This window comes from Apaloderma vittatum, unplaced genomic scaffold, assembly GCF_000703405.1.
Source record: "Apaloderma vittatum isolate BGI_N311 unplaced genomic scaffold, ASM70340v1 scaffold8191, whole genome shotgun sequence".
In the NCBI taxonomy this organism is placed as follows: Eukaryota; Metazoa; Chordata; class Aves; order Trogoniformes; family Trogonidae; genus Apaloderma; species Apaloderma vittatum.
Window position 1 is genome coordinate 69,358 of NW_009700841.1, and position 19,090 is coordinate 88,447.

The 19,090-nt window shown below is 37.8% G+C and overlaps 1 protein-coding gene across 1 annotated transcript in view; it reads right to left on the minus strand.

Annotated features, from left to right (window-relative positions):
* Window positions 1–350: 350 nt before the first annotated feature.
* NHLRC2 (NHL repeat containing 2) overlaps window positions 351–19,090 on the minus strand; it is a 25,310-nt gene continuing 6,570 nt past the window's right edge. The window contains exons 3-12 of the mRNA XM_009878900.1: window positions 18,511–18,966; window positions 16,123–16,244; window positions 14,930–15,059; window positions 5,923–6,022; window positions 5,220–5,451; window positions 4,639–4,761; window positions 3,375–3,584; window positions 2,084–2,309; window positions 860–862; window positions 351–616 (exon numbers count right to left, since the gene is read on the minus strand). Of these exons, the coding sequence (XP_009877202.1) occupies window positions 351–616; window positions 860–862; window positions 2,084–2,309; window positions 3,375–3,584; window positions 4,639–4,761; window positions 5,220–5,451; window positions 5,923–6,022; window positions 14,930–15,059; window positions 16,123–16,244; window positions 18,511–18,966 (1,868 nt within the window). The remainder of the gene's footprint in view (window positions 617–859; window positions 863–2,083; window positions 2,310–3,374; window positions 3,585–4,638; window positions 4,762–5,219; window positions 5,452–5,922; window positions 6,023–14,929; window positions 15,060–16,122; window positions 16,245–18,510; window positions 18,967–19,090) is intronic.

Consider the following 19,090-nt stretch of genomic DNA (forward strand, 5'->3'; position numbering starts at 1 on the left):
AGTCCCAACGACCTAGCCATTTTATGTACAGTGCAAAGAACTTCTTACAGTAACATCACAAAGTAACACCAGCTCTTTCAAAAAGACTCGAAAAATTGTTGCTCATTGCTAGGAATGGCATACATCCAATGTATTCACAACTGGCAACAAAGCTGAGAGTATTACATATTATTGCTGCTACTGTCATAAAAAGAAATAAGGTGGTGATGATAAATTTTCACGTTAAGCTGTAGGGGAACTCTACTTCATTTTACCAAGTACATTATTTCTTAGCTTGGTCATAAGCTCCAGGAAAATGAAAACCAGAGAAAAGTTATTATAAACAAAGTAGGAAATTAGCTGGCTTCGGGTTAGTTGGTTAAAAACGTGTGTGTGAGTTCAACTTCAGTCAAGCTGCTCTGGTTTGCAGCAGCTATCTGCAAAGGCTGACTGAATGCGACTCCCTTCATCATACAGGCACTGCTACCTTTGCTGCAATAGTAGAGGCACGCTTTGACAGCCACCATAGCTTCAGCTGACAGACAGCTCTTGGGTAACTGAAAAGGAATGATAGTTTGACAAGAAACATCCTTTATTTCTCCAGACAGACACTGTCCTTGAAGCAACCAGGTATTATCTGTAAAAGAAGAACAAGTTTTATCATTAGAATATTTAACACTGTGTCTGAAACTTAGGGAAAACACTAATTTTACCTATAGGACAACGTGGACTTTCTTTGCATTTGCAACATCATGGGAAATTTCCTTCCTGATTTTTCCAGCCGTGGTCAAAAAAAAATACAGGCAAAGTAATTTACAAATGCTTCTTTAGCAGTCATTTAAGGATTGAGAGATTGCTTCAGAACTACAGGTACATATACTATCTTATCGAAACGCGATGGATCTGCAATTTGTCCTATACAGTCTTAAGAGGATATTAAAATTTATTCTTGAAATGTGCAAGCAAAACTCCTTAAATTAATGGGCTGCTATACATCTGTATCAGAGGTCTAACATTCCAGGTAAGATACCTGCTATAAATGCATAAAACTGCAAGTAAACTATGGCACTTCCAAACAGAAGTGCTGGATTTACAAACAGCTTGCTGCAATTTAGGAATGTTCAGGTTGACTGTTACAACAGAATCTTAGTTTCCTATTTATTTCAGCATTTAAGAGTACACGAACTGAAGTATGAACTGCACAATAAATGTACCTAACTCACTGAACTGTACTCTGTATTTTAGCGTAACAGAGATGGATGAAGTGTTCTTCTTGGCATTTTTCACAAAATACCTAAAAGTTGGCTCTAGAATTTATGAGCTTGACATGACTTGCTGAGTTTAGGTTGCTTACATTCTCCAATTTCACTAACCCTTGAAGCTATCACATATATTTTTACTTCAGTATCTGGAGATCCTGTAGGCTAAAAAGTGTGCCGACTACCCTCGAAATAGCCTATTTGTACTCACGGCACAAACAGGGATGAGAAACTACTTTAAGTCACGAGGCATGTAAACAAATTGCAGTGCCTGTACAGTATTTGTTGACTGCTTTTAAAAGCAGCAATATGCCAATATGAATTATAACGAAGTAGGTTTGAAGTGGTTTAGGTATAAGAATACCTCAAACACTCTTTTGGAACAGATGAAAGCAAAAAAAGGAATGTCTTTCAGGAATACGCTTCATGGTGAGCTTTCTCCCAGAAACAGAGAGTAGGGTTGGGATAAGCTGTTCATAGAGACAGAGTGGAGAGGGGAAGCCTCTAAGAGGAATCAGTACCAAGCCGTCATTGGTGCCTTGTTCCAAGAAAGACTTAAAAAAACTCCCCCAAAACCAGAAAAAACATAATGCAGCATGTATTAATTCAAGCAAAAAGCGGCCTATCAGATATTTGGGGCTTTTTAAATCTCTGCACTCCAGATGTTAAGTATATCAACCTTAAATAAGCTGTATTCCAGCACAAGGTGAAATGGGAACACACGACTGGGAGGGACATTGTGATTCATGTGGCTGAGATCCCCCGTACTGCAGACACATCACCACATAATCCACTTTGTACCTTACTATTCCTGTTCAACTGATAAAACAACACAGGCACTTTACCTTCTGCTGTGATAAACCAAGCACTGGGTGCTTCTTCATTCAGTTTTGAATCTGGAGGAAGAGTCAACTTTAATAAAAATTGAATTGTCTGGCCTGGAGCTACAGTTAGCGAAGGAAGTTGAACATTTGGTGCAGATTTAGGCAGTTTTGGAAGGTTTGTTAATTTATTCGTTTGCACAGGCTGGTTATCTGGAACATCGCACGCTTCTGGATTCAGGATAGGCAACTATCAGTAGAAATCAAACAAAATATTTTTATTTGTACTGAAAGCAAATAGACTTTCACAATACAATCACAGTTTCAAAGGTGAAATGGACTAGGAAAACTAACACATGATAATGTGGCTATTGGACTAAAACTTTCTGACAGAATGAATAATGATAAAATGAATTTTTAAAATTAAAAAGACAGAATTTATGAAGCAAACTAAAAGTAATATTTATTATTAAAAGCATAAAACCCACAACTATGTTAGAGGATCTCTTAATTTAAAATTTTAACTGTTGCATTATCTCTTTAAAGGAAATTTATAGGTATTTTCTTCTAATCTAGTGGTAAACTCCATGCTTCGGTAATACCATCCAAGATTTTAACCATGCAGATTGCACACTGAAGTAAAGGACAATTTCCCAGAAAAGCCACCAACATGTTATATATAATAGGAAAATTCAAATACACAAATGCAAGAAACATACCAGATGACAGCTGGACCATTATGTCATTCATATATGTGTATATATATACATATATGAAAATATGAAGACAGTGCCATTGTAAGACAGACAGGAGCACAAATTTGTTTTGTCTTTATGTTTGTAAGCAAATACAGCAGCACTTAATTATGACAGCGATTTTAATCTAACAACTCGGAAGCTCGCTATGTATCTTGCTTTAAGTCACTGATCTCCCAAAACCACCTCTTACAACTCAATTACAGGGCTTGGTAATTGATTACCACTTGTTAGAAAGTGCTCATGAAATGCTTTTCATACTGAAAAACTGGGCTGTTTTTTTTTTTTTTTAATAACTCGTGTTTCTGTATTATTCTTTCCTAGAGGATCATCACTTTATGCTTTCATACAAAAGCTGCCTTTCCAAAGACTAAGGCTTTCAACAACTAGTCTAACAGCAGTGTTTATTTGCTAGATCATCACAAAACATTCTATAAATAACTTTATTAGTTATATGCTTTTAGCTATATAATTTTTATACCACTTGCCAAAATCTGTAACAGTAATTTATAAAAAAAACCCAAACCCCACTATCAGTCTGTTTAATAAATATTACTTACCACGGAAAGAATTTTTGTTTCCAAATCCAGCACTTTAATCTGATGATTATTTGTGTCTGCAACATACATCAAGCGACCACTTTCTTCAACACACAAGCCTCCCGGTTCATTAAAAGTTGACTGTGTAAAGCTGGAACCAATAACATTGCTTGCTTCTCCTGTGCCTGCCAGGGTAGCACAGTTCTTCATCTTAGGATCTACAACCTTAATCTAAGACAAAGAAACAAACGAAAAAAAAAACACTGAAAAAAACGCCACCAGGATTTAGAAGTTCTGCATTATCTTATGCCCCACATTTCTGGAAGCCAGCACCAACTCTGAGTATGTCAGCCGCCATGTGTGTGTGCCAGAACGTAAGTTATCATACTTTAACAACAGACATGTCCCATCCTCCCCTCGCCCTCAAATTCCCCACGGGACTTCACTTCTTCCTTTGGTCTTCATTCAGTGTTCCCTTTCACAATTTCAAAGGCACCAAGCCCTCTGGTATGTTGAAAGGCTTGTTCTTCTAATGTTTGTTGCCTTTCTGGAAACAGGTGCAAAACAGTGAGAGCATAACAAAATGGGCAGGCTAACTTCTATATCAGTTTTTTTCTAAAACAGATGAGTTGGTTTTTTTCTTAAAGTAAAACCAAAAATGTTTTATACAATACCTGACATAAAATTTAACTTGCCACATAAATTTCAATAAGCATTTAGTGTTATAAGCTTTATCTTTCAAACCAAACCAAATGACTTTTCATGCGTTTCATCGATGCCCAGTTAACAATGTTCTAGACACGAAAGCTTATACAACATCACATTAAAAACTACGATGTAAAACAATCTCTCTTATCTCGGAGTTCCATGGAGGCAACCCACAATCGTTCTCGAAACTTGAGTGGCTTTTTTAAGGGAAAAGCAAGTTCTCCTTTTCCTCTCATTTTATCAAACCTGCAGTATTCCTCACCAAGCACTCCTAGCTCTTTTGCTCTAGCTCAGCATCTTTCGAGAGACACAAGGAAAGGGTCTTTTGCCTGAACTTAACTGGATATTTTAAATTCACCTTCCACAAGGAATCATCATAATCAGCACAGCAGCATGTGACAACAAAAACAAGAGAAGGACCCATAAGGAAGGAAAGAGAAAGAACCCACAAAGGAACTCGTGTCATTTGTTTCCTCAGCTTAGCCAAACCAAGCACAATCTTTGTATGTTCCTAAAAAAATCCTTTGCGGTAGGAAAAACTGCAAAGCCTGTATATAACAAGCTACTATAGGCTTACCTTATGATTATAGGAATCTGCCACGTAGAGCAGTTTTCTTTTCTTGTCCCATGCTACTCCTAAGGGATGCTGCAGCTTTGCATTTATGCCTGCTCCATCCACATCACCAAAGGCAAACAAATTCTGAAAAAGCATTTTATTAAATTAATACATTTGATTATCCAATCTTGACATGAATTTAAATGACTGTAACTAAATGGAAATTCACTGACTTAAAAAAAGCACCAAAAACCAAAAATCAAGACAACTTCAAAGCAAGGATACTGAAAACTGGGAAGTGTGGATGCTAGTCATGGAAATGGAAGCTCTCACACTTAAGTTATCAATATGAATCCAGCTGGCTTTAATGACCACACAACGCCGAACCAAGTTGGCTATTGTTAAACTATTTCTTATCTGAGGAGCAACAATCTGCACTACAACCTGAGCGTCACAACCAGCACACATTTGCATTCCAAGCAGTGAAGTTAAGAAATTGACGGCCATGGAAACTCATTTACCCTCTCACCCCAAAAGTGGTTCCTCCAGGTCAGGCTTGAGGAATATTAGTAGGGCAGTGTGGGGAAGTTTGAAGTGATTACCAATGGATCTCTCTCTCCTCCTACAAGGTGCTTCACCGCTCCGTCTTTCAGAGAGATGGTTCGCACGGTGCTGCTCTCGCTATCCGCCACAAAAAGGCAGTTCCAGGGTTCCTCGGAAGCCAGAGAGAGACCCGAAGGCTGCGCAAAGCCTGCCTTGTGCGGGTACGCGTTGTTCCTGTTCTCTTCGTTCCCACTCCCAGCAAATCGAAGGCAGGTTCCTTTCTTTAAATCACTAAAGGAACAGAGGACCCAAGTTCGAGAATGAGTTTGAAATACTTCAGACACGATGGATAAACAGAAGCTACAGGACAAGGACTTGTGAGTAATAACCCCAACCGTACTGCAGCACAAGAAATTATTCAATGCCTTTGTACTAACTTTTATTTCACCTCAGTGTACCATTCATCACTAGGTAATTCAGCAAATGCAATGAAAAGTAACATTCAACTATACGAATATAGCTTACGAAGTCATAGCTTTATGGCAAAAGCAGCATCTTTCATTTCATCTAACAGATGTGGGGAAAAAGCAGGCAGGCTTTAAAGGACACACGCCTTTTACATCTGAACAAAAGCAGAAAGCTTCAAGCTAAGTACAGTCAAGAAAAATGATTTTTAGTTTAATTTCATTATCTCTCTCCTTGGGGTTTGAAAGCTGTTTATCAAGACAAACAACAATTTCATGTCTTCTAACAGTGGCTTACCTTCCCTTTGACAGCCTTCCGCCTTCCAACATCAGTGCCCATATCTGATGAGTGCCTGCCATGGCTATCCATAAAACATCATCTTCCTGGGTCCCTGAAACTTTTAAAAATGGATGTATGAAAACAGATGAAAAAACCCACTTTGGGAATTTTTTATAGAAGAAATAAAAAAAAAAAAACCCCTGCTGTCTCCCCTACTCCAGTTCAACTTCTGCCATGACAAAGAAAAAACAATCACAACCAAAAACCAAAGCAAGAGAAGGAGAATGTCTTTCATCTACCAAAACTTGCTATTTTTCTTCTCATCCCAAGAATAAGGCTATATAAATTGTGGTTTTAATATCCCTTGATAAAGGCAATATCTCACACAGAATTCACTCTTTGCAATGTTTTGCTATTGGGTCCATGTTTCGCCTGTTATTTTTGGATTCATATGAGCCAACCAGTATGTACGTATCCTTGTGAAGTAGCGTTTTGGGATGGTGGGGGATGTGTTTTGGTTTGGGTTGTGGTTTTTTTTTTTTACTATGCTAGTGACAAAATTAGATATTCCAAAAAACTACAGGCAGTCATTTATGTGTTTTGAGAGACAAAACCATGTCAGGACTGTTGTACATTATATACAGAGTATATAATGTTTTTAAGATAAGGGTAACTGATGCTTGCGTGCCACGTAGATTTACGCTCTGGAGAGCAACAACTGCTGTTGATTCCAACATGAGCTGTGATGTGGGCAATTACTAATTTCCCCCTGCAGTAACCATCCAGTTTTCAAGTAAATTCGCCCTACGTGCAGGCACATGTGGTATCACAAATGTAAGACATGGATCTGCAGAACCTTCTGACCAAGAAGTGTTCAAGTATGTGTCAAGTATCCAGTGTTTTTAACTCAAAATGCAAAACTACTAGCCACCAATCCAATTCCATAAATTACACATAGTTTGCCCAGATAACATCTCACAAAATGATAAAAATGGGAAGTGAAGAACAATGGCTTTAAACATATTATATTTCAGCATAAGAAAGAATGCATGGACAGAAGTTGTGAAAGACTATTAAAAAAAACTCCAACAACCAAAACCAAAGGAAATTTCCTTATCTCAGCCTTAGGAACAGAAAGTTGATACTTATAAACTGCATTAAAGTAAGGACACTGTTATTTCTAACACCATACCATTCTATATACACTGCATAAATGTCCCATCTAGTCAAAGACAACAATAAAATATTTTTCTAAATTAATGTATCAGGTATTGGAATAACTGTTAAGCCGCTCAACAAAAAAATACTTTCAGATTGCTCACAGAAACTCCGTATTCACATGAACTTATAAAATATTAAGTATCTCATAACTGTTACTGCAAACAATCTAACAAATTCTTCTTTCCCACTTCACTCTGTCCCCCAAATTTTGGGGTTTCAAATAAAAGCAATTATAGGTAAAATGCTTGCAAGCATTTAAACTTGAGAAGTTAGTCCAAATCTATCTTCCCAAAATGAAATGACCACCATTCCCCCAACTAAGACCCTGCTGGTTTACTTCTAATCCTTAACTTATCCTACACATTACACACTGCAAGAGAAGGAAAAAAGCATTCTTCTGTCTCCAGAACCAATTTCCTCATACTGTGAGCCCTCTTCCTAGTAGTACTGGTATGATTTTAACACAGTTTATCTTTGCCCTTTTCTGATTCTTTGATCAAGATACAAGTTTGCAAGACTGTGATCAAAGGAGCTCTGCTGACTCTGCACCTCCTCACGGCTCCGTGTTTCAACACAAACTACAGTTCCAAGAATAAAAGTCAAAGTTGCAAAGCACCAAAGAGTTTGAGCAGCAAGGTTTGCAAAACAAGTTGGAAAACACACATTTTATGAGCAACCAGAGATTTTACCAAAGGAGTGGCAATGCCAAAATCGCTCCAATAAACCCTCGCCTCTACAAAATCGCTTCTGATTAAAGCTTGTGTTTAAGAGATTCAAATTGAGCATATGGCCTATGAAATCATTCCACTACTTCCTATATAATACATGTTCAACTTGAGGATTTTGTGTTTCCATAATGCATATCTTGCACTTTTCAAATGCTACTATTCTGAGTAGCCCAGAATGAATACTGCTAAAATCACTGGTCAATTCAGAAAGTGAGATTTTTATCTCGCTTTGCTATGCAGTTCATTCTGAGGGATCTCAAAAAGTGCTTTGTTAATTATTTAATATTCACTTCACCCACCAGTGAAAGGAAGGAGTAAGATTTGAACCGAGCACTTTAGAAAAATCTGTTCCATTCATCTATCCAGTTCTCTAATCCCACCCACTGAAAACCTCCTTGTGGCAGCTATATACTGAAAAATTGAAAAGACTTTCTTACACTGAAAGGCTTATCAATTACATGAGACACAGGGGAAAAAACTTCAATATTAAATTCAAATTTTACTGAATATGTAATATCAATCAAGAGAAGATCTTTTCTTCAAGTAGAGGACAGGATGGCACAAATAAGTAAGGACTACATAGTTGCCATACATTTTAATGCAAATTAAATACTTTCTACTGGATGGCAATCAGAACAAAGAGAATGGATGTAAGCATGGAAACAGCACAAGCATACCAAATTGTGGAACAATGTCAGAACTTTAATAAAAAAAATTATACAAAACCAGAACAGTAAAAAGAACGCCTACAGTTGCAGAGCTAAGGTATTTTATCACACAATGGTTCTGAAACAAAAGACAGCAAAAACTCTTCTTTCAGGACAGAGTAGTTTGAGGACATGTCACCATTATGATACTCGCACTGTTCTCGCAGGACAAGGGGGCCAGGGAGAACCAACATTCTAAAATTACAGTATTGCTATCATTGTCCTAACTCCTTATCATCCTTGAATGGAAAGAATTTATTTTTAAAGAATTTACTATAAAACAACATAAAAGAACAAAGCAATTCTTTTACATTGATTCAATTAGGCACCGCATTCCAACCTATCTTGAGTTGTTTTAAAAATTCCAGTGTAGTTTGGCCGTATTAGGGTATGTGCTTCCTCATCTCTAGCGCTGCCTGTACCAAAGCAAAGTGTGGTTGCGAATGGGATAAACTTCTGTTACAAAGATTCACTAAAAATGAACCAGAACTCTGAAGGAGCTGATGTTCCATATTACAGGATGCTTCAGTTCCTGAACCTGCCTGTGCTATGTACACGTGTTTAGGAATTCATAGTCCTGTTTGTACACATACATACACAACTTTAAACAGCTCAGTGACACTGCTGATCAGAACCATGAGTCAATCTGAACACATAGAAAGGACGTGAATTTGTACCAATTAACATCAATATTTGCTTGAAGAGATTCCATTCCCAGGACTACCCCTGCTTCCAGCTTCCCTGTCTGGGGACCACATACTCAGTTCCAGTCTGGGAATTAAAAGCCTGGGAATCAAAGTTACATCTTGTGGCTGGCATCACTGACATTTTCTAAACAGACTGAGGTCTGAAAATATTATTCTTGTCTACTAATTTTATTTTTAAGAAAAAAAAACAACAAGGAAGAAGTCTGTTGGTACATTCATCCTCTGCAAAACCAGAAGAGTGGAAAAAGGGCTATACAACACACCCTCCCGTTAACAGACAGGCACGCTGCCTGTGTGCACATCTCACTTTCACTTAAGCCAGTGGAAGTTTAGCAAATTAAAGCCAAATCTGACCGACAGAACAACTAGAGAATCATTGTTTTTCTTCAGTGAGACTGAGACAGCAAAGCCCCAAAAGAATGCTTTAGCACCATAAGTCTGGACTGTTACAAACAGACATCATCTTTTTGGGAGAAGTAAAAATGCATTGTCTTCTTGTTTCCTGTGCTACCTGGCACTCTTTGACACAGCGCTGCACCACACAGTGTAACCCTTTATGAAACAAAATGCTTCTGTAATTTTCCTTAGCTAACATACCTGCTCTCTCACAAAGGGAAGCCCTTGGACATAGATACCAAGAGGATGTCATACAATGGGAGATAATAGGGAGCTATAAATCATTACTGTAATTAAATATTTATTCCTTCTTTCCCAAGTTTTCTAAATCAGGCCTTCTGACTATAATAGTGGTAAATAGTTTAAAAAAAGATCCAAACTAGAAGTGATAGCATTTCCTAGCACGAAATAACCAATTTAGATTACTAAGTGTTGGGACACATCACTATAACTAGAGAAAAAGCTAAGGCTGGTTATGCATTTTATTAACTTCCATTTAAGCACAGCAAATGCATACACTCGAGGGTACTTCAGCACAGCAGTCTCCCCTGACCTCCAAGACCCACATTCCATATTCCAGTCTTTCAGCACCAAATGAGAACAGCTGAAAACTGTGTCTCACTGTCCCCAGCATGCCTGACAAAGCCTCTGTGAGACTTGGCTAAGGACGTTTATTTTCAGCAGCTCTGCACCTGCAATTCTGCATTAAAACCAGTATCTGATACCTGACCTAGTGTTTAGAATCTGAATTTTTAGTTTTAACTTCATCAACAGCATGAAGCTAGTTGACCCACTCGGAGAATACACAGAAGAAAACCGTGCACTTCACAAGCCCTCCCAGAGACAGACTGAGTAACGTCCTGCCTCCCTGCAACTTCTTCACGTCGTATTTCTCAAAAGACTTTTTCTGTGAACCTGAACTTGTAAAAGGACAAATGCAGCCCAAAGCTGAACAGGGTGTCTTTAAATTTGTACTTTGCATAGGAAACTGCTAAAGAGGTGAGAAGGTCTTTTATGTTCCGGGTAAAACTACATTGCTACATCAGGCAGTCATACTACATATGCAACATACATTTAGAGTAATTAAAATTTTGAGCTTTCCAGAAAAATGATTACTAATTAACCTCAGATGATCACAAAAGCAGCTCTTATCTTCAGCTATTATGAAGAAAACTTCCTTTCACAGAACAGTGAAAGCTAGAGCCTCAAAGTCAGAATGAAACCAGAGCAGAAGAAAAAAGAATGACATGTACGGTCTGAGCTCACCCAGGAAGGTGTAATTGCTATGAGTGGTTCAGAAAAAAAAAAAAAGTGTTTCCTCTGGAACACAGTGGTACTAAATGACTCTCTAGTAGAAACATAAAGAGAAAAAAAAAAAACTTACATACTTTTGCCTTTTAAGGGCTACAAAAATTGTACCAGTATGATAAGGTGCTGCACTTTAATTTTAATAATATCTATGTAAAACCTAAATTGACGTAAAAATTTCCAACTAGTTTAACTGAAAGCATGGTCATTAGTGTACTTGGGAGTGTCTATAAATAGATTACAATCACACAATTTAAGATGAGATTTTGGAATGCGAACCACACAGTTATGTCACCAAGCACAAGTCACTGTCCTGTTCCTTCCAGCAAGAATGCAGCTATCAAGTACATTTCATGCTCAGATCAACTGTACATTTAAGTATCACTTGCTTTCAACACCCACTGAATAAAAATAGAAGGGGACAACAGAGGAAGCTAAAAAAAACCAAACACACAGAGTAATTTAATGTATTTTTAAGCTGCTGGCCCTCCTCCTGTATTTCCTGCACAATCTATGTCAATGCAAATTTCAGCACCAATTTCAGTGAAGCCTGAACTTAATCCATGGGAGTTCATTCAAGAATTTTAAAAGGAAAGGGTAAAATATGAGCTCAGTGGCAACGACTAAAGAAATAAAAAAGATGACAAGGAAGAATACTGTCTGCCTGAATCCAAGCGTGTGTTTTGTCTCAGTTAACTCCCCTACCTTAAAGACCTTTGTGCCAACTTTCTTTTAAATGGTATTTCAGTCACTTAACCTCTTTGCCTCAGACTTCAGCATCTGTATAAAATGGGGAAACAAAAGCCTATTATTTCATGGAAATACTATTAGAAGGCTTAAAAGCATGCTACTTCTTAGTATCTGTTCTGAATACTAACTTATCTGTGCCCTCATAAACATTCTTCCTCAATACTTTTAATTGCAAAACAAACTATACATTGAATTTTTTAAATGCAAACAACGAAGACTTAATATATCAATACAAACTCTAAACTGTATGTAGGAGTAATCAATAAATATAAATGATAAGGAAAAAATTAAGAGAGAAAAACATTTGACAGCTTCAACATTTAAAATTTCTTCTTTTTCTCTCTTTCATGTTCTGGATAGCACAGCTTTGAACATTGAAAGGTAATTCACAGAAGCGTCACCTGTGTAAAAACTGTAAAATTCATAAACTTGTCTTCTGAAAAGAAAAAGATGTCTCTTGTACACAGTTTAAGCTACACAAATCTAAGGAAAATGCATAAGTATAACGTTATTTCACGTACGCCACGCCAGCTAACACAGAAGTCAACCATTTATTTTGTAATAACGATCCTAAGCTACTGAAATGTACGTTACCTCCTGCAACTTCCACAGAGCTACATCAAGCACACATAAATAACCGGGCACTGCTGTGTGGATGTGAACAAAGCTCAGTTTTTAAACTCTCATTAATTACTTCATCCACCCAAATGCATAAACAGACATTGGCAAAACAGTTTTAATATACTGATAACAGAGGAGCTACAGCACGCAGAGGATCACCCCTGAAGGCTGGGGCTGCTCAGGACAGCGAAGTTTTCCTACAAAACCATGCGTTTACCAAATAACAAACGCATCCTATGATGTACCCCATAGTAACAGAAGTCCTACCAGGCTCAAGCAATTTGCAGCAACAATACAACTTTGACAAACTCTGTTGCAGTGTTGCCAAACTATTTTTGATATCTGGCAACAAACTGAAAGAAGCTGCAGCAGCTTGTCACAGATTCTACGCCTTAAGATACAGGACCTGCAGGCTACAAGACACAGCCGTGGTTCCTCATACTCAGAATCCTGATGGACAAACTCCTGTTGGCATCCTGCTCAATATAACCCTCTGTTTTGATAACTCACTGATTACAGTTTTCTAAAGAGTTTTCTATAGCTGCTTCAGTAATTTACATTTTTTCCTGTTTATCTTATTCATGCAAAACCATATTAAAAAAACCTGAAAGCATACCCTCCCCCTCTCGCCATTTTATCCATTTGGCCTATTGCCCTCTCAAAGAAGGATTTTAAATCGATTTAATCTCTTCTTAACTCTACTATGTTTTCTAGAGATCCAAATAGACAACTGACTGGCAGATTCTAACTGAATATGAAGAAAATCTATACTGGTCTGAACAGAGCAAATTCAGAAGATCTGGTTTTTATGTAAATGCTTATAAAAATTCGTTGATCAGTGCAGATGACTAATCCTCTAGAGGTGGCTAATTCAGTCATCACTATGTTCATGTTGATAATCATATAAACATTTAACAAGCAGAGCTCTCAAAAATAAAAAGTATCAACAGATATTAAACTACTGGCAGAAGCAGATGAAAGCACCATGAAGAATCAAAAGCAAAATTATAGGATATTTTGAACAGTTCCATTAACCAGCTTAGGTTTCTAAAACACTGATGAGTGCCTAGTCTCCTCATTTGCTGATCTGTAAAACAGCTCTACAGTAACATCCCATGGAGGTCAGCTGGCTGGTTCGAAATTCTTTGAAAACTACACTGCCTAGTCCCACAGCAGTCCAGTGGTTCACAAAAGGAAAACCAGATTGGATAAAATTCAGCAAAGCTCATGTCTTCATTAATAGCAACCCACGTTGTTGGCTGCTCACGGCTGCGACAGGCGTGCTCTCCGCTGGGTTAAGAGCTGGCTGGAGGGCCGAGCCCAGGGAGTGGTGGTGAACTGAGTTCAACCCACTTGCTTACCACAGACTGCACGGGTCACTGACGGAGCCTTTGGAAAAAAGCACCCTTCCCCCCCTCCCCATACCTTTTCTTTTGTAGAAGACATATTACTAGAAGTGTTAAATCTCAAAATTCATGTCAGTTACTTATTTATGGAGCTAAGGCTCCTGGTGGTACTTTGTCCATACTGACAACGTATTTGTGCCACAAGACTTCTATATAATCAGCGTTTACGAGCCAGCCTCCTGCTCCCTTCAACCTCAGCGTGCTTTCCTCCTTCCTAACTGACCCAAGTTTATAACAAATCTTGCACACCAGTAAAATGTTCTAATTTACTAATCTTGCAAAGCACCTCTAATTTAAAAGTTATCAGACTTCAATCATGCTACTTCCTCACCCCATTCATCTGCAGATTTAAGAAATTCCAATCCTGGAAGCTGATTTCCACATCTGGAATACTGACCTAAGGGTTTTACCCCACATTAAAGCGTCATTCTATGATTTTTAAGAAACGTGCACCTGCAACTTCTAAATTATATGGAAACAAAAACATGAGAAAATATGAGTATTATCTCATAGTTAGTAACAGCGGAAAATATGGCAATTATATGATATCAAGCTCAGGTGTGTGTTATGTGAATCAGGAAAGAAAGGTGCTCAAATCCTCATATGCCGATTCTTGCACTACGCAAAGATTTAATTTTTATTCTCTTGCTAGGTTTTTTCTGAGATATTCCTCTCCTATCTGACTGATTCTATCATAACCTTGAGTCTAACACTTTTATGTCACCTAAACAGGAATAAGCAGAGGTCCCCAACTAAAATTATTTTTACTTCCTAAACTCAAATATTTACAAGCGGTCAGACATGTCTGAATAGTCAAGGAAAGGAACTTCTAGACAGTGCTCACTTCCTGTAAAATGTAGCTGCTTCTTAAGCAATCCTGGCATCAAACACTGGCCTAACAAAAGTAATCACAATTTCCTTCTATATTTGCAGCCAGTGACTACATAACTTGATGGAAAAAAAGTCTTTTGTAGCAAGTAACACACCAAGTTCACATTTTTTCAGGATCCAAAGCAGAACTGCAGTTATCACTTGCAAATGAAACCACTGGTTTTTAGACTCAGTTGAAAAGAAGCTGTTTACTTTTTCGTATCTCAGATTGTTACCAAACCAGGAAAACATTTAGCAAAGAGTCAGGCATGAGTAAATATGAGATGTTAAAAGCTCAGCTGCTACAGTACCTGAATTTCCAAAGACCACATCCCATGGAGAGCTGATAGGCTGTTCTTCTCCTTTGGCTCCACCTTCCTTATCAACACCTTGTATCCCAATGCCTGCTACAGTGGTCACCATCTCTGATTCCAGATCGATCTATAAGAAGCAAAATCATACACGCTGAATGTACAAAATTAACCTAGCTGAAGTCACACGTCATTTGAACTAGGTGTCAAAACCAGAGAAGTTTTGCTGATAAAGAACAAATCCTAACAAATTTCAGAAATTTGTTCATGCGGGAAAGTAATTAATTTTACCACAATGGTTGCTGATGAGATGGGTGGGGAAGGGGAAAGCATCAGGGAAACCACGTGCCTGGAATTCTCTTCCACACACAATGGAGATTAACACTGTGTTGTCAAGGTTTGCTCAGCAGTTGCAAAACTCAGTAGCAGTAGTACCTTAACAGTTGTACCTTAGCCTTAGCTCTACCTTAGCAGTACAAAGGCACCCCAAAGCGAGTAAGAATGTCTGATCATTAATTGACATATTGGTGAGGATCTGAGTACAAGATCTTCCAAGATGTCTAAAATATTTTTAATAATAAGGTAATGTTATGCTGCTTCAACAAACTTAACATCTGATTATTCTAAATTTGATCTAACCAAATATAAGATTCAATAACAATATACAGAAAAAGTAACATAGCTACGCGCTAAAACGTTGCAAGCATTTAATCAAAAAAAACCAAACTCATCAAAAAAACACATGCAGAGAATTCTAGTATTAAAGCAACTACCTATACTTCAGAGATCGAAACAGCTAACAGAAGTTTACTCACTGAACCACAGTAGTACAATAACTTCAGATAAGAATCTGATACTACTGGATGTGAAATGAAAACAATTTTTCCTTCCACTACTAAGAATAGATGTTTCTCCCAACAGGAAAGCAACAGTCATTAGTTAAAAAAAAATAAAAATAAAAAGCAGTTATACTAGAACAAGTGGCACATATCATCTTCATTTGAAAGGAAGTACAAAAGTGTATGCAGTCCTTTAAAATACAAACTGTACAACAGCATTTATTTATAAGACACTGGGCCAAATTTCCTTCCTGATGTTGAGGGTATTTGGAGAATAATTTGGTGTAATTTTTCACCTGTGTGGGCAGAATAAAGTATGAGGTTAAATTTTGAATTTCCTTATGGGAAATTTACCTTTCTAATTAGGTGGTTTTCTGTATCAGCTACGTAAATAACATTACTTTTTATAGCAATGCCTTGTGGTGAGTTGAAAGCTGCCTCTGAAAATCTTCCATCTCTTCTTCCACTGTTTGGACCTACAAATGAAACAAAGCAAATTCAAACGTAATTTCTTAAAAAAATAAAGTGCAGACATTTAAACGTGTAAACTAATTACATATTTCAAGAGATGCTTTCACAGCATCTTGCACAGTTTACATTATTAGTATTTTGTATAATCTCATTTTAGTCACTGTGCTAAGTAATTACAATAGGCTGGCGCTATTAAGTTTTGAACTTGTTCTCCACAAGTTCTTTGCTTCTTTAAGCTCTTCCAAAGACAAGTCTCAACAGAGGTCTGAGTTTTTCCTGTCCCCTTGCACTAAAGGACAACATCAACAACGTAAGACAGAAATAAAACCACTACATCTTCTTTTATTCCCAAAGACACCAAAGCAAGCTAGCAGGAAAAAACTTTGTTTTTGAAAACTCAATTCCACATTTTGATGGTTTAGATTTTGGTATAATCAGAAATGAAACTAATAATATAATAATAATTAGCAAAAACATGGCATGTAACTAATTACACAAAAGAGCAGGGAGAATGATGAAGTGACAGCTTTCTGCACAGAACAATCAAGAACAGAAAGGAACATGACCTGGGTATGCCAGTATGAAGGTAAGCATCCTATTTCAGTGGGCGTAACATTTAAAGTGCATTAGCAGTATGTGTCAGCAGAAGACATTTAGATATGAGTTATGTGTGCATCATGATTTATAATGCAAATAATTTCAACCTTTGTGCCTGCCCACATTTATTACTGTATTATCTACTCCATTACCTTATTTTCTGCCCACTGAATTATTTAACTGAGTCACCAAAATACACAAACTTTTACAGCGGACTGTGAGAGGACAACGTAGGCTTGAACAGACATGAAGGACGGAGGTGCTGGTGTGTTCGATCCCAGCAGCTCCCCGTGTACACGTCAGGGTGCACATCCCCAGCAAAGGCAACGGCCCAAAGTGCCCAGGGAAGGAGGGCACCACTGCAGAGCGTACAGCACTTCCCGCTGAACTGCTCTCTGCTGACTAGTCTGGAACACTAAAAGGGAGTTTGTCGGCAGAGACTTCATCAAACAGAAAGTGAATTCTTTCATTTTTGTCATAAAATAGCCTGTTCATACTTCCCACAGGAGAACGGTATTAAGACTAATGCCTTTATGAGGTTAACGTAGATTAGTCTGCCTATCCAATGCACTTTTACTTCAAACAGCCAGAGATTTTCTGCCTCTTTTTAAACAGCAGTACCACTGGTATTTTTATGAGGTTTGTAGGATCCTGTCATGGGACAGGCATTAATCAGTATCAAACTAAGTAATATAGGACACATCAGTACACAGATCCTGATATTGAGACATTCTTTTCAATGATTTGGGGAATCAGCCACTTCCTAAATCTATTATGCTCGCTCATGGATGGACTGTCCTAATAGCTCTGCACTTGGTGCATTAAGATGTAACTTTCACCACTGTAACAGGTCATAAAAAATCCTAACAAGTCTGTTTCGTTTATGAAAGACTAAAGCATATAAACAGCATAAAAATTTTCTGGATTTGCATCGTAAAGCAGACAGCAATTTTACAAAATCAGTTACAGGTTTTTTTAAGTTGAAATGGTACCAGTAAGAACTCTGTAACAAATGTAAATTTAAAATACTTAACTTTCACTATTTGCATAACTTGTTTTTATGTTACACCTCAATTTTGGTGAGAACACAAGCCTCTTCACATATATCAAGGCAACTTCATTTTTAGGTGTCTATGTACTAGTGCAATGTCACTGTTCTTAACAGTTCTCCCCTCCTCTAAAAACCAGAAGGGGATCCTATGCAAGAATGCTTTTAATTAAAAACAAAACAACAACCAACCATCAAACAAAACACATACCCCAAAAACCTCACGACACACCATCAGCACAATTGAACATTCATTTCTTCTATCGGAAAGGAAGGCATTACTGTCTCTTTTCCCTACCTTGCTGCTGGATGTGAATGTATGTCACTTAAATCTAAACCCATTCACAACTCTTTCAGAAGAATACAAAATGTATTTTTTGTAATTCATACTCGACATCACATGGAAATGCAAGAGATATCTCAAGCAACTGCATTAACAGTGTCTCCTGCTGACGGTACTCCACTAGATCCCTCTCCATATCCAGTAAAAGTGATTTTAGTAGGAAAAAAGTCTGGCAATGCTTACAAACTGCTAAGTCCTCTAAGAACAGAATTAGCCTAGTAGGCTCAGTGAAAAGACTCTACCCATAAACTAAAATTACTATAACAAACTTACATACCCTTACCTCCAATAGTGTGTGATATTTGCCCATTTTTTCGAGTAACCAAAATCCTATGATGTCCAGTGTCTGCTATTACCAGCCTTTCTCCTGAATTATCTACGGTCACTTTGCCAGGAAAGAGCAGGGGAGAAGGGGGGAGGGAGTCTCTGTACAGCTTTATTCCGATGCCGTTATCTTTGATCAGTCCTCTCTCCTTGTAGAATTTCAGTGTTATAGAAGTAAATAGGAACAACTTCTCTCTGTGTCCCTCTCCCACAAGCGAAAACAGCATATTTCCACGGGGCCCGAGGATGACCAGCGTTGGCCAGCAGGACACTTCCAGTTCATGCCACAGGGTTGCATCTGCATCGTTGACTACAGGGTGGACGATGTTATACCTCAGAACGGCACTTTTAATGTTGTCCAGAACTTTTTCATTTGGGAATTTTGCTGAATGTACACCAATGATAACGAGACCATCTGAATGGAAAAAATACAGTAGTGCATTGAAACATATTTGTATTTGAATTAAAAAGAAGCACAGTTATCTCATGATGTGACTGTCTTCTAGAACGAAAGAAGATTGGGAAAAAAAAAGGAATTA